General features: G+C 39.0%; 1 protein-coding gene across 1 annotated transcript in view; it reads right to left on the reverse strand.

Moving 5' to 3' along the window:
- LOC138168215 (zinc finger protein 420-like) overlaps window positions 1-9,738 on the reverse strand; it is a 10,350-nt gene extending 612 nt beyond the window's left edge. Inside the window, exons 1-3 of the mRNA XM_069097247.1 lie at window positions 9,634-9,738; window positions 5,403-5,529; window positions 98-1,213 (exon numbers count right to left, since the gene is read on the reverse strand). Coding sequence (XP_068953348.1) covers window positions 98-1,213; window positions 5,403-5,529; window positions 9,634-9,738 — 1,348 coding nt within the window. The remainder of the gene's footprint in view (window positions 1-97; window positions 1,214-5,402; window positions 5,530-9,633) is intronic.
- Between the last annotated feature and the right edge of the window lie 3,737 nt (window positions 9,739-13,475).

Here is a 13,475-nt window from a genome sequence, read left to right on the forward strand (position 1 = left end):
CCTATAAGACCTGAGCTCTGTCTGAAAGTTTTTCCACATTGATTACATACATAAGGTTTCTCTCCGGTGTGAATTCTCTGATGTACAACAAGTTTGCCAATCTGTATGAAAGCCTTTCCACAATGATTACATCCATAAGGTTTCTCTCCAGTGTGGATTCTCTGATGTACAGCAAGATTACCCTTATGCGTGAAAGTTTTTCCACACTGATTACATTCATAAGGTTTCTCTCCAGTGTGGATTCTCTGATGCACAATAAGAGTGGATCTCTCTGTGAAAGCTTTTCCACACTGATTACATTTAAAACATTTCTCGCCAGTGTGGATTCTCTGATGTGTAGTAAGAGTGCAGCTCTGTGTAAAAGTTTTGCCACACTGCTTGCATTCAAAAGGTTTCTCTCCAGTGTGGATTTTCTGATGTACAGTAAGACTGGATTTCTGTGTGAAAGCTTTTCCACACTGATTACATTCAATAAGTTTCTCTCTAGTGTGGATTCTCTGGTCAATATGGGGAGATCTGGAGCACACAGCCTTCCCACATTGACTATGTTCATAAAATCTCTCCCCAGCATAAATCTTCTGGGGTCTGTCGAGATCTGAGTTCCAACCAAAGGTCTTCTCAAACTGAGGAGATGCAAAATTTTTCATTTCAGGGTGAAATTCAGGCTGGCAAGGAAGAGATGACTGGTGGGATGAGGTTGCTTCCCATTCATTATACTCATCAGGCTCCTCTCTAATAGGAATTTGCTGATGAGTAAGGAGCTCAGGGTTCTGACTGAAGGCCTTCCCACCTTTATTACTTCCAGAAAGCATTTTTCCAGTATCACTTTTTTGATGTTTACTGAGGTCTGAACTCCAGCTCAGGGACATCTCCCACTGATTTCCTGGATACATTCTAGGAGACTTCTCCAAGGACTGAGAAAGCTTCCCTTCTACACTAAAGCATTTCCTATATTCGGTATCCAGAAGAGAGTCATTTCCTGGCATCATTTTCTTACAGTAATTTGGGATAGAAGACTGTCTGCATCTTTTTCCAATTTCTTCAAAGTCACAATCACTTTTTGGATTTTTATCTACTTTGATAATAAAGTCATGGATTTCTCTCAAATTGAAGTAACAGGGGGCATCACTCACGAATCTTTGCAGGTCACATTCTTCCACAAAAATTGTTGGCTTTCTAGTTATTTCATTTACTTCAAACCTGGTCCCTACAGCTGAAGAAAAACAAAAACAAAACAAAAACAAAAACATATATATGGAGGAAGAGAGAGAGAGAGATATTCATATAAATATATGCAATAGCAACAGTTACTCAAGACTTCTACAACTCAAGACCTTCACATCACAAACTTCAATGCTAGAAAACTTCATGGAAGTACTCTTGGAGCAAATGTTGGCAATAGACTGTGTCATTGTAAGGAGAAGAGACAGACTGCATGTGAGTGACAAAGGAGATGTGCACCACAGCGGGCTGCACCCATCAGAGACATATTCAACAAAAAGGTGCGTCCCCAAGGCAAGTGACCAGAAGACAATGTCAAGAGGTAAGAGGGACTCTCCCTGGAAGAACAAATTTTTGTTAGCTTAGAGAGAACAGAGAGCTAAAACATGGGCTTTTCAACATTCCAGCAGGAGATTTAAAATGCTAACCCAAATGCCAAAAGTGGTTAAGAGAGACAATGAGGAGAATGCCTCAAAAATCAGATTTGGCCAGATGGAAAAGGAGGTCCAAAAGTTATTGAAGGAAATAATTCCTTCAAAATTTCAGTGGAACAAATGGAAGCTAATGACTTTATGAGAGATCAAGTAATTGTAAAACAGTGCCTAAAGAATGAAAAAATAGTAGAAGACGATCTGAAATATGTCACTGGAAAAACAACTGATCTGGAAAATACATCCAAGAGAGAGAATTTAAAAATTATTGGACTACTTGAAATCCATGCTCAAAAAAAAAGCCTAGATATCATCTTTCAAGAAATTATCAGGTGGCCAGGTGGCTCAGTGAGTAACAGCACCGGCTTCAGTGTTGGGATGACCTGGGGATCGAATCCCGGGCTCAGACACTTAGCAACCACCCAGAAACTCCTGGCCGTGTAACCTTGAGCAAGTTATTTAACCCCGATTGCTTTAAAAAACTAAAAAAAAAAAAAAAAAAAAATTATCAAAGAAAAGTGCCCTGATATCCTAGTAACAGAGGGTAAAATAGAAATCGAAAGGATCCAATGATCACCTCTTCAAAGAGATCCCAAAAGGAAAACTCCTAGGAATATTGCGGTCAAATTCCAGACTTGGCAGGCCAAGAAGAAAATACTGCAACCAGCCAGAAAGGAACAATTTGAGGATTGTGGAAATACAATCAGGATATCATAAGTCCTAGCAGCTTCTACATTAAGGGATCAGATAGCTTGGAATGACATTCCAGAGGGCAGAGGAGGTACTAATAAAACCAAGAGTCACCTACACAGAAAAAGTGAGTACAGTACTTCGGGGGGGGGGGGGGGGTAAAATGGACATTCAATGAAATAGAGGACTTTCAAGCATTCTTGATGAAAAGACAAGAGCTGAATAGGAAATCTGCCTTTCTACAACGTTTAAGAAAAGCACAAAAAGGTAAACACAAAAGAGAAATCATAAAGGAGGGAAGATGATATTTGTTAATCATGAGACCTTTCTCATTATTAGCAGGAGACAGACAGGAAGACAGATAAGCAGATAGACAGATAGATAGAGGGCACAGGGTGAGCTGAATATGAACAGATGATTATCTAAAAAATAAAATTAAGAAGTGAGAGAGGAATATATTTGGAGAAAACAAAGATATAATGTGATAAGTTTTCTAACATAGAGAGAGGCAAGAAAAAGATTTCATAATGAAGGGGAAGAAGGGGGAGCTGAGAGGGAATGCGTGAACCTTACCCCCATCAGATTTGGCTGCAGAAGGGAATAACCCGCACACTGCCTTGGGTATGGAATACTATGTTACTCTACAGGAAAGCGAGAGAAAATTGGATGAGAGGAGGAGAATGATGAAAGGGGGGGGACATGGGGGGGGCTTAGTCAGAATCAAACCATGTAGCAAGAGGAGAAAACAGAGTAAGTGGGAGAAAGGATGGAAAGGAGGGAAAAACAGCCATGCGTAACATAACTACACATGTAAAACCTACATGGAATTCTTTGCCTCCTCAATGAGGGTGGGTGGGGAGGGAAGGGAGAGAATTTAGAGCTCAAAGTTATAAAACAAATGTTAAAATTGTTTTTAAATGCAACTGGAAAATAATGTGTGCAGGCAATGGGGTACAAAAATCTATTTTTCCCATTAGAAAAATAGAAGGGAAGGAAATAAGAGTAGAGGTGGGGAGGGATATAAAGGAGCGCAGACTGGGAAGGAGCAATCAGAATGCATGCCAACTCTGGGGGGGGGAAGGGAAAAAGGGAGAAAATGTGGAACTCAAAATCTTGTGGAAATGAAAGTCAGAGAAAACTGAAAATAAATTATTTGTTTTGAAAAAGTGCTCGGTTTTATTAAAAAAATTATTCTTCAGTTATTGATATATTCACATCATTTTCATTAATTTTGTTATTGATATAATAGATCATGTGTATATTTTCCTTAGGTGAAACTATCCCTGTATTTTGGGAATAAATCCAAGTTGGTCACAATGTACAGTCTTTGCAATACATTATTGTAATCTCCTAGCTAGTATGTTATTTAGGATTTTGGCTGCCAAAGACATGGATGAAATTGGTCTATGATGTACTCATTTTTTATACTTCCTGATTTGAAGATCAATATTGTATTTCTTTCATAAAAGGAGTTTGGAAGTTCACTTTCTTTGCCTATTTTCCCAAAGCATTTATTTAATGCTGGAATTAGCTGACCCTTAAATGTTTGGTAAAGTTCTTTGGCAATTCCCACTGGTCCTCTTGCTTTATTCTATGGAAGCTCATTTCTGGCCAGGTCAACCTATTTTTCTAAGACCAAACGATATAGATATTCTCTCTTTTTTTCTATCACATGAGAATAAGGTTCCAGAAGTGCCAGTCCTCCACTGCCATCTGCTTCCTCTTTCTTACTTCTTCCTTTCTGTACTTGTCAGTGCATAATAACATCCCCGTTTTACCTCTTCCTACCCAATTCTATTTTTTAGAATCAACCCATCATATTCCACTCAGCTTATGCTTTTCTTTCAAACTGCCTGAGCAATGATAATAGTCTTAAAGGCACTGATAAAAGTTTCAGGTATAAAAAGTAAAGACTTGGACCTCATTGGGTGCCTTATAACTGGTCTGTAATGTTTATATCATGTTTCTCCTGGATCTTCCATGTCCAATTTTACATTGAGTTCTGCTTTTTCTCATAAATACCTGAATATCTTTTAATTCTTTAAATGTTTATTTTTTTTTCATTCAGGATTATACTCAGCTTTGCTGAGTTATTTTTGTTCACAACTGCAGCTCCCTAGCTCTTTGAAATATAAACTCCCAAGGACTATATTTTTTTAATGTTTAAGTTGGTAGGTGTTGTGTTACCTTGATTGTAGCTCCACAGAATTTAAGCTGTTTTTCTTTTTTGCTTCTAGAGGTTTCTGCTCATCTTGGGAGCTTTGAAACTTGGCCATAATGTTACTCTAAGTTTTCATTTTGTTACCACTTTTAGTGGGAGAACAGTGATTTTTTTTTCTATTTCCACCTTGCCACTTGTTCTACAGCTTCACAGCAATTGTCCTTAATAATGTCTGGAAAGGGTGTGTTAGACCCTTTTTGGGACCATTGTTTTCAGGTAGTGCAATAACTCTGATACTGGGAGTCCTTGATCTACCTATTCCCCATATCACTTCTTTTCTCTAATCAGATCTTTGACATTCTCTTCTTCTTTTTCATTCTTTTGGATTTCAGTATTTCTGGGTGCCTTATGTCATTAGCTCCTTCTTGCCCAATTCTAGATATTAAAGTGTTATTTTCCTTCTTGAGTTTTCCTAATGAGTTGACTTTCTTTGCATAATTTCCTTGATTTCTAGACTGCTCTTGGTCTCACCCTCCCCCCGAATTTTTCCTCAGTCCCTCATTTAATTTTTGAGGTTCAAATTCTCCCAAGAACTTTTTTTGGGTCTCTGACCATGTGAAATCTCTCTTTGAAGTAGGAATGATTTTGTTTTAACTTCACTTTCTTGCTCTGGGAATGAACCCAGATCTCTCTCTCCAGCTACCTGACTCCTACTGAGTGATTTAACTTGAAAATGCTGAAAGCCAAGTACAAAGTGGATGGAAAGTTGGTGCAGGGAGGTGACTATGCACTTAATAAAGCTTCTGAGGCTTAGAAGCAACAGAGTATGAATCGATTTTCCACTGCATATGTAAACTTTGGCCTGACAACAGCAAGAAAAGAAAGGAAATGTTTCTTACCCAAGGACAGCAGGTTCTGGATATTCTCAAGCATGACCCCCTTGTACAGCTCTTTCTGAGAATGGTCCAAGAGGCCCCATTCCTCCTCAGTGAAGTCCACAACCACATCCTTGAAGGTCACCAACCCCTAAACCATCAAAATCACATGAGTTAAGAGCTCAAAGAGTCTAGGATTCATCCAGTCTGATGGGCATCAGTCTAAGAGGAGAAACTGAGGCATGGAGAAGGGATTTGCCTACAATTCCTATAATCTTTGCGAGTGGCAGAGTCAACACTTGGAACTTAGTCATTAGAACTCAATGGAATATGGATAAAAGCACTTTTCATTTGAAGTAAGAATCACGTTGTGGTCACAAAAGCTGGAAAAAGGTCCCACCATAAAATATTTCTCCAAATAGAATTAAAGTGATGTCAAATTCCTGTCCACCAAAAAGGTTTTCAGTGACATATGAAGAAAATGTTGCAGGATATAAAATAAACCCACATAAATCCTCGGCATTCCTATATATTTCCAATGAAATTCAACAGCAAGAGATAGAAAGAGAAATCCCATTTAAAGTTGCTGTAGACTTTATAAAATATTTGGGAATCTACCTACCAAAACAAATCCAGGACCTGTATGACCATAACTACAAAACACTTTTCACACAAATAAAGTCAGATCTAACTAACTGGAAAAATATCAATTGCTCATGGCTAGGTCGACCTAATATAATAGCAATAAAATATAATGACAATTTTACCTAAATTAAATTATACCAATTAATTTACCAAAAAACTACTTTATAGAGCTAGAAAAAATAGTAACAAAATTCATTTGGAAGAATAAACGGTCCAGAATATCAAGGGAATTAATGAAAAGAAATGCTAGGGAAGGTGGACTAGCTATACCAGATTTCAATCTGCATTATAAAGCAGCATTCATCAAAACTACTTGGTACTGGCTGAGGAATAGAGGAATGGATCAATGGAATAGATTAGGCACACAAGATTCAGAAGTCAATGACTATAGTAATCTATTGTTTGATAAACCCCCAGACCCTGGCTTTTGGGATAAGAACTCACTATTTGACAAAAACGGCTGGGAAAACTGGAATATAGTATGGCAGAAACTGGGCACAGACAATTATCTAACACCATATACTAAAATCAAGTCTAAATGGGTGCATGATCTAGGTATAAAGGTTGATGCTGTAAGCAGTCTCCTAAAACAAGGAATAGTTTACCTATCAGACTTGTGGAGAGGGAAAGACTTTATGACTAAACAGGAATTAGAGAACATTATAAAATGTAAAATGGATAATTTTGACTACATGAAATTGAAAAGTTTCTGTACAAACAAAGCCAATGTAACCAAGATTAAGAGGGAGGTGGGAAATTGGGAAAGAATCTTTACAACCTATGTCTCTGACAAAGGACTCATTTCTAAAATATACAGAGAACTAAGTGAAATTTATAAGAATACAAGTCATTCCCCAATTGACAAATGGTCAAAGGATATGAACAGGCAATGTTCAGAGAAAGAAATTAAATATATCTATAAGTACATGAAGAAATGCTCTAATTTACTATTGATTAGAGAAATGCAAGTCAAAACAACTCTGAGGTACCACATCTCACCAGTCAGATTGGCGAAGATGACGAAACAGGAAAATGACAAATGCTGGAGAGGATGTGGGCAAATTGGAACACTAATGCATTGCTGGTGGAGTTGTGAACTGATCCAGCCTTTCTGGAGAGCAATCTGGAATTATGCCCAAAGGGATATAAATACTTTCATACCCTTTGATCCAGCAATACCACTCTTAGGGTTATATCCCAAAGAGATCACAGAAATGGGAGAAAGACCCATATGTACAAAAATGTTTATAGCAGCTCTTTTTGTGGTAGCAAAGAATTGGAAATTAAGGGGGTGCCCATCAATTAGGGAATGGCTGAACAAGTTGTGGTATATGCATGTTATGGAATACTATTGTGCTATAAGAAACGAGGAGCAAACGGTCTTCATATTTACCTGGAGAGGCTTAAAAGAACTGATGCTGAGTGAGAAGAGTAGAACCAGGAGACATTTGTACACAATTACAGACACAACATATGTGTGATGACCAACTTTGATAGACTGGACTCTTCTCAGCAATGCAGTGATATAAGTCAATCCCAAAAGACTCATAATGGAGAGAAATAAGTGCATGCAGAGAAAGAACTAGAAAGAACTAAGTTTATATCCAGGTAGAAGCAAAATACCTGATCTTTTTCCTTCTCTTATTTGGTTTTATGTCCTCTTTACCACTTTTCATTCCAGCTGGTACAATCCGTCCTTATAACCTGACTATTGTATAATGTGAAAGTATTTACAGATCCTACACTTGACTATAAGCAGCCATGGGGGGAGGGGAAGGAGGGGGACAAAATGTGGAACTCAAGGAATTGTGGAATTGAATCCTGTAAACTAAAAGAAAACAAATTAATTTAAAAAAAAGATTTAAAAAAAGGAATACATTGGATTTGCTATGTTGTCTCATTGTAGTCATTATCTTTAATAAAAATATCTGTCAATTAAAAAAAAGAAAATGTGAAGACATGGTGAGAAGCTGGTAAGTAGTGTGTATTCTTAGGGCAGGAGGTGGGAGGGGGTGTAACATGAGACTGAGAAAAGAACAAAAAAAAGGAATGATCTGGTAAATGTCCTCACAGTCAAATTAATTCAGATTAAAGGAGGAGGATTCTAAAGGGAGATCACTCACAATGTGGCCTCAACTGAGTGCAAAGAGACAGTTTCCAGCCAAGTGAAGAAGAGTTCTCCATTCTCATCCTGAGGGCTTCAGATGACACTGGCTGTGATGTGTCGTGGGCAAAGGCACCTGCTGCCCTTGCTTTATGAGTGCTTGCAGGTTTTCAAGGAATATTTTCATTCCTTGTATTATTTAATTATGGCACAACACAAGCAACTTATACGGAATGAAAGTCCCTTGATTCAATAAAAATGCAATATCTAATGACCTGGGTTGGAAATTGAGCTAATGCATAAGAGAGACTGACAATATTTATGAGACATAAATTATTTCAACATGCTGCTAGATCCTGAGAACATTGGTGATCTGGGATCCAGAGGCAGACTGATGGACATCACACAATATAGGTAATATAGGTAAATCCTGTGATATTTGGGAGGGCTCATCTATTTGTCCAACCTGCTTCATGCAGAACATGTGTTCAGACTGTGCAGCTGGCTGTTGATGCTATTCCATTTCTAACAGAAGGGGGAGTCACTGTTTCAGTTTTTCTATTGTTTAAAGCAGTTCTCTTTCAGGTAGGTAAAAATCTCTTTTCACTTTCTCATTTTGATTCTATTAAAAACATCTTATCTTTATAAATATATATTTTTCTTATTTCTATTATCAAACTTCTGAGCAAATAATTTATTATTATTAGACTTCCTGATTTTTTAGGTTCCCAAAAATCTACAAAATTTAACCTCGAACTTGGTGTTCTGAATCATGATCCTTCACTTCACCATATTTATATATAGTATGAACAATCACTTTAGGAAGGTCATGCTTTTATTCACTGATAATTCATCTATTGACTTGTTCTTAACAGAAGCACTTTCATATCTCTTTCCTCCTCCACCCTCTGAAATTCTCTAGCAGAGGGTCAGCTCACACATCTCCATATTTTGCATCTGGCTGCCATACTTTGGGATTTCTCACAGGCTCTACCACTATATTCCAGTGTCTGGAATGTTTTGCCCAAAAATCTCTTCCTTTGTGTGTTGTCTTCCCCTAGAAAGTGAGAACTCCTTGGGGACAGGACAGTCTTTCTTTTCCCATGGTTCATGTGAAGTGCCCACCAGAAATTACACACCAAAGCCCCCTCCCAGTTGCAACCTGCTAGAAGGGAACCCCTACCAGGGTCCCTGGAAACCACCTAATAGGCCAAAATAGTAAGGGAACATTTCACGTGTGTTGCTAGAAACATGCCCCAGATTCAGATCTGTTTGTATCCAGGGCTTTGCTAGGTAATCAGGGTTTCACTAGAAATGGCATTAACGGTATTACACCCCCCTTGGAACCATATTTTGTTGATTAGCAACACCTAACTCTATATGAGTATCTTACAGATGACTCAGTGCTGTCTTCCCTATTGCGGAGGCAGTCACTGGCTGGTTAATAAACCCTCCTATCAAATTATAATTGGCTTTGCTGTCAGGTCCATTGTATTTGCCTATTACATTTGAAGGTCCCACTGAGCTAATCTTTGGCTTTGTATTGACAGCTGGACCAGGCTCCCTGGAAGGCTGGGAAGGCAATTCATCCCAGGGGCGTGTGGCCACCATGAGGTTCCTCGGCCCCAGGCTCGCATTGCTTCCCTGAGTGGACCAGAAAGAAGCCGGTTCCTCTGCCCCAGGTAGAGTAGGAGGCTAGGCTGGACACAGCATTGCAGCCCCTACTGGCCTCCAAGGTCAGGATGCTGATGGAGTGCCATTTTTTCTCTCTCTTCTTAATTTTGTTTGTTACTAGATGTCACTGTAACCTTAACTTTTGTCTTTACCTGCTTTTTTTATTAATTGTTGCTGTAGCTTTAACACTTTCTTTATGGGTGTCTGTCACTAGGCATTGCTGAATTTTTGTCTCACTCTGTAACCTTAATTAAAAGACAGCTGTACCAGAGCCTGGGAAAGCAATTCGATTCTAGGGGGCAGCTGCCAAGAGATGTTCCTCTGCCCCAGGCTTGTATTGCTTTCTTGAGAGGACCAGGAACCTGAGTCCTTCTCAGGCCAGAGCCCAGGGAGCCATTGCCATAGATCAAAACCTCAGTCTCTTGCCAGCTTCCCGTCCACCTGCCAACAGTTGCTCCACACTTGCTTGCTCCACCTGGGATACCAAAGGGAGGGAGTGAACTTTCAAAATCCAAAAATCTCAATGCAAAGGACCACCAGAGACAAAAACGCTGCTGGAGTGTATTCTGTGTGTTGTGTTGTTTTGTGTATATCCTGTCTCTGGGATACTGGCAGGTAGAAAAGAGGAAACTTTCTTTTTGCCCTGCTGCGGTTTTTTGTCTATTCTGTCTGTATGTGTAAAGAAATTTTCAAATCTACCACCCTGTAAGCCAAAAGCACCCAAGTGTAAGAATGCTGTACCTGTGCTAGAAAGATTGATAGTCTCTTAAGGAATGGCTGTTGGCAGAAAACCATTTCTCCTTCTACTTTTTGAACTCCAGCCAAAGTTCTCGAAGTAGAAAGACCAATGGACAGAGAGAGAATGGGAAATTTCTCCCCTAAAATCTATGTAAGGGAAAAGGGGTCACTTCAATGATCAAAGAAAAGTAGGTTTTCAAGCTGCACTTTGAAATAGGACTAACACTTAACCCTTTCCTGGGTCACAGAAAGAGAACTGTGCAACATCATTGGGAATATAGATCCAGGTAATTGAATTCATTCAGGTTACTATTTGCTACTACAAAAACTGAAGTTTAAGGTCACCAGCTTGGTTATTCAATTGTTTTTATTTCAAAGTTCAAAATTAAGACCATCATTGTTACTGGTAAACAGTTGTATTATCTATGTTGTATGAGAAGCAGTTTCTCTTAAAGTCTTGGAGTAGATCTGAAATTTTAAAGGAATGAACACCTAAGACAAGTTTATTTGAGCAAATGATCAAAATAAAATCGACTAAGATTCTCTTCCCTGTGGTCCCAGTTCTTCTTTGCTAGGGTTACAGAGCCCTCCCCTCTCATCCAGCTCTGGTGGAGCTGAGGAGACAGTGAGAGGTTTGAACCATTAAGTTTTTTTTTCCTTCTCCCTGTTGTCCTGGCTATGGCTGAGGTAAGGCTGCAGTGAAGTTAATTTGAGTTAACTTCCTCCAAAAAGTAAAAGGGGGGAAGGTATAGTAGCTACATCAGAGCTACACGGGCTTGTCATGGGCCTACCTGAAAGGTTAAATCCCTAGAATAGAACATTTTTCTGAATGACATGGGAACAGTTAGACAAGGGTAAAGAAGCTTGTGAAACAAAGGTACAAACACAAGTTAATCATTATCTCATATACTAAGCCTGGGATACATCTGAGCTACTAATGTGTTACATCTGAGCTATTCAGCCTAAAATTATATTCTTTCCACAGCCTAAATAGTTCAGTAAAAGGGTACTTGATCTAGTTTCCATCAGCAAGTTTTAGATCCCCAGGTACCCTGAAATCCACCTCTCTAAGTAAGCAGAGCCTGAAGTTTCTACTTCAGGTTTCCCAAACCCTCTCCTCAATGCTCCAGGCAAATCAACCACCCCATAACCAAGGTCTGCTTCAGCTAAGCATTCATAGAGGTTTATTTGATAGAGTATAAGCTGATAATGTGCTTTGAGTGTGATGAGTTTGAAAAAATGGAGGGTTTCCCCCTGTAATATAGTGTTCTCTCTGTACCATGAAGCCCCAACTTCAGTACCATCTAAGAGATCTCTCCTTTGCTGCAAATAATCACTTTGCTTGTTCCAGTGCCAAGGAATTAAAGAAGGTTGCTAAGGACTCCTGGAAAACAATGGAGCAGGGAGAAAGCTCCCCAGAATATAGCCCAAAAAGGAAAAAATCAGAGAGGTATAGCTAAGAGAAAGATGAGAGAAAATCAGAAAAGTGAGAAAAAAAGCTTGTCAGTGAGAAGCAGTGTGTTCGGAACCCTGCACTGACTGGTTGTGTGACCTAGAATAAATCATTTAACCCTGAGTCTCAATTCATCTGTAAAGTGGGGAGATGACAAAAAGAGAGGAGAAAATGAGGTCAGAATTCAACTAGCCTCTTCCCTTGGTAAGATCAATCATTCTTATATGTAATTTGGAAATGCAATTAATGACATCTTCTATGTAATTTGAAAAGGCAATTAATGTAATGTCATGTCGCAGTTTATATTATTGTTGTATTTCTACAGTGTATATTGTAAAACCTGAATGAGGAGAAAATTGTGTAAGATTAGTACTGTTGCTTTAAATATGTGTATCTGCTATTTAGAAAAACCTGTAAAACTGTTAACAAAGCTATTTTGGGCTAACGTTTTAATGTTAAAACCTAAAATTGTTTATTGATTACCGTATGAAAATTTGCTTGACTAGTTCCTCCCATTCAGATCAGTCTCTCCTGCTTACAATTCATATAAATTTTCCTTATGTTGTAAAACTGTTAAATCCTCTAGAACCTATTTCCAGGTAAGGTCATTCAGCCTGAGAAAGGAAGTTTTAAATGAACCTAATTTGCTAAGAAGTTGCAAAGATCAAAAAGGATTTTTATAAATTGGCATTTATATTTTAGGATGGTAAAAGGAATTCCTTACATTATAAGATCTGATACATTTATTATTGTAACCCCATGAGAATAGAATTATAACTGGCTCTAAGCTGTGATTGGTGAGGCTTGTTGTTTAAGGTAAAAAGCACTTGGGACCATAACTAAATTTTATTTTGAGTCTGAATTTGGGTATAGTTGTCCACATTAAATCAGTGTCTGAGAGGAAATGCCACTAGCTACTCAGAGGAATGTGATCCTCTGCTGTCAACAGGTGGAAGTCTACATTTGGTAACACCCGAAGGGACAATCTTAGCCTCCGTCTGGAATGGGATCCCTCCTGGCTTAGTTTACCCATGAGGTTCCTTTGAAAAGGAATGTTTCCCACCTATTCCTGAGTCTAGCTATGAGATGGAACAGATGCTGCATGAGATGGAATATCTGTAACTGTACCCGAATTTACAGAGCCAAGGATGTTTTCTCCTGGCATATTTGGAATGTCACATGTCCCTGCCTTTTTCCTTGTATAAGAGGTGTCTATGGGGCGGCCAGGTAGCACAGCGAGTAAGAGCACCGGCTCCAGTGTTGAGAAGACCTGGAGATCGAATCCCGGGCTCAGACACTTAGCACCCACCCAGAAACACCTGGCCATGTAACCTTGAGCAAGTTACTTAACCCCAATTGCTTAGGGGTGGCCAGGTGGCTCAGCGAGTAAGAACACCGGCTCCAGTGTTGGGATGACCTGGAGATCGAATCCCGGGCTCAGACACTTAGCACCACACCCAGAAATAACTGGCCTTGTAACCTT

The sequence above is a fragment of the Petaurus breviceps genome, unplaced genomic scaffold, assembly GCF_028583685.1.
Source record: "Petaurus breviceps papuanus isolate PSGF00001 unplaced genomic scaffold, PetGlider_PUasm1.0 355, whole genome shotgun sequence".
Lineage (NCBI taxonomy): Eukaryota > Metazoa > Chordata > Mammalia > Diprotodontia > Petauridae > Petaurus > Petaurus breviceps.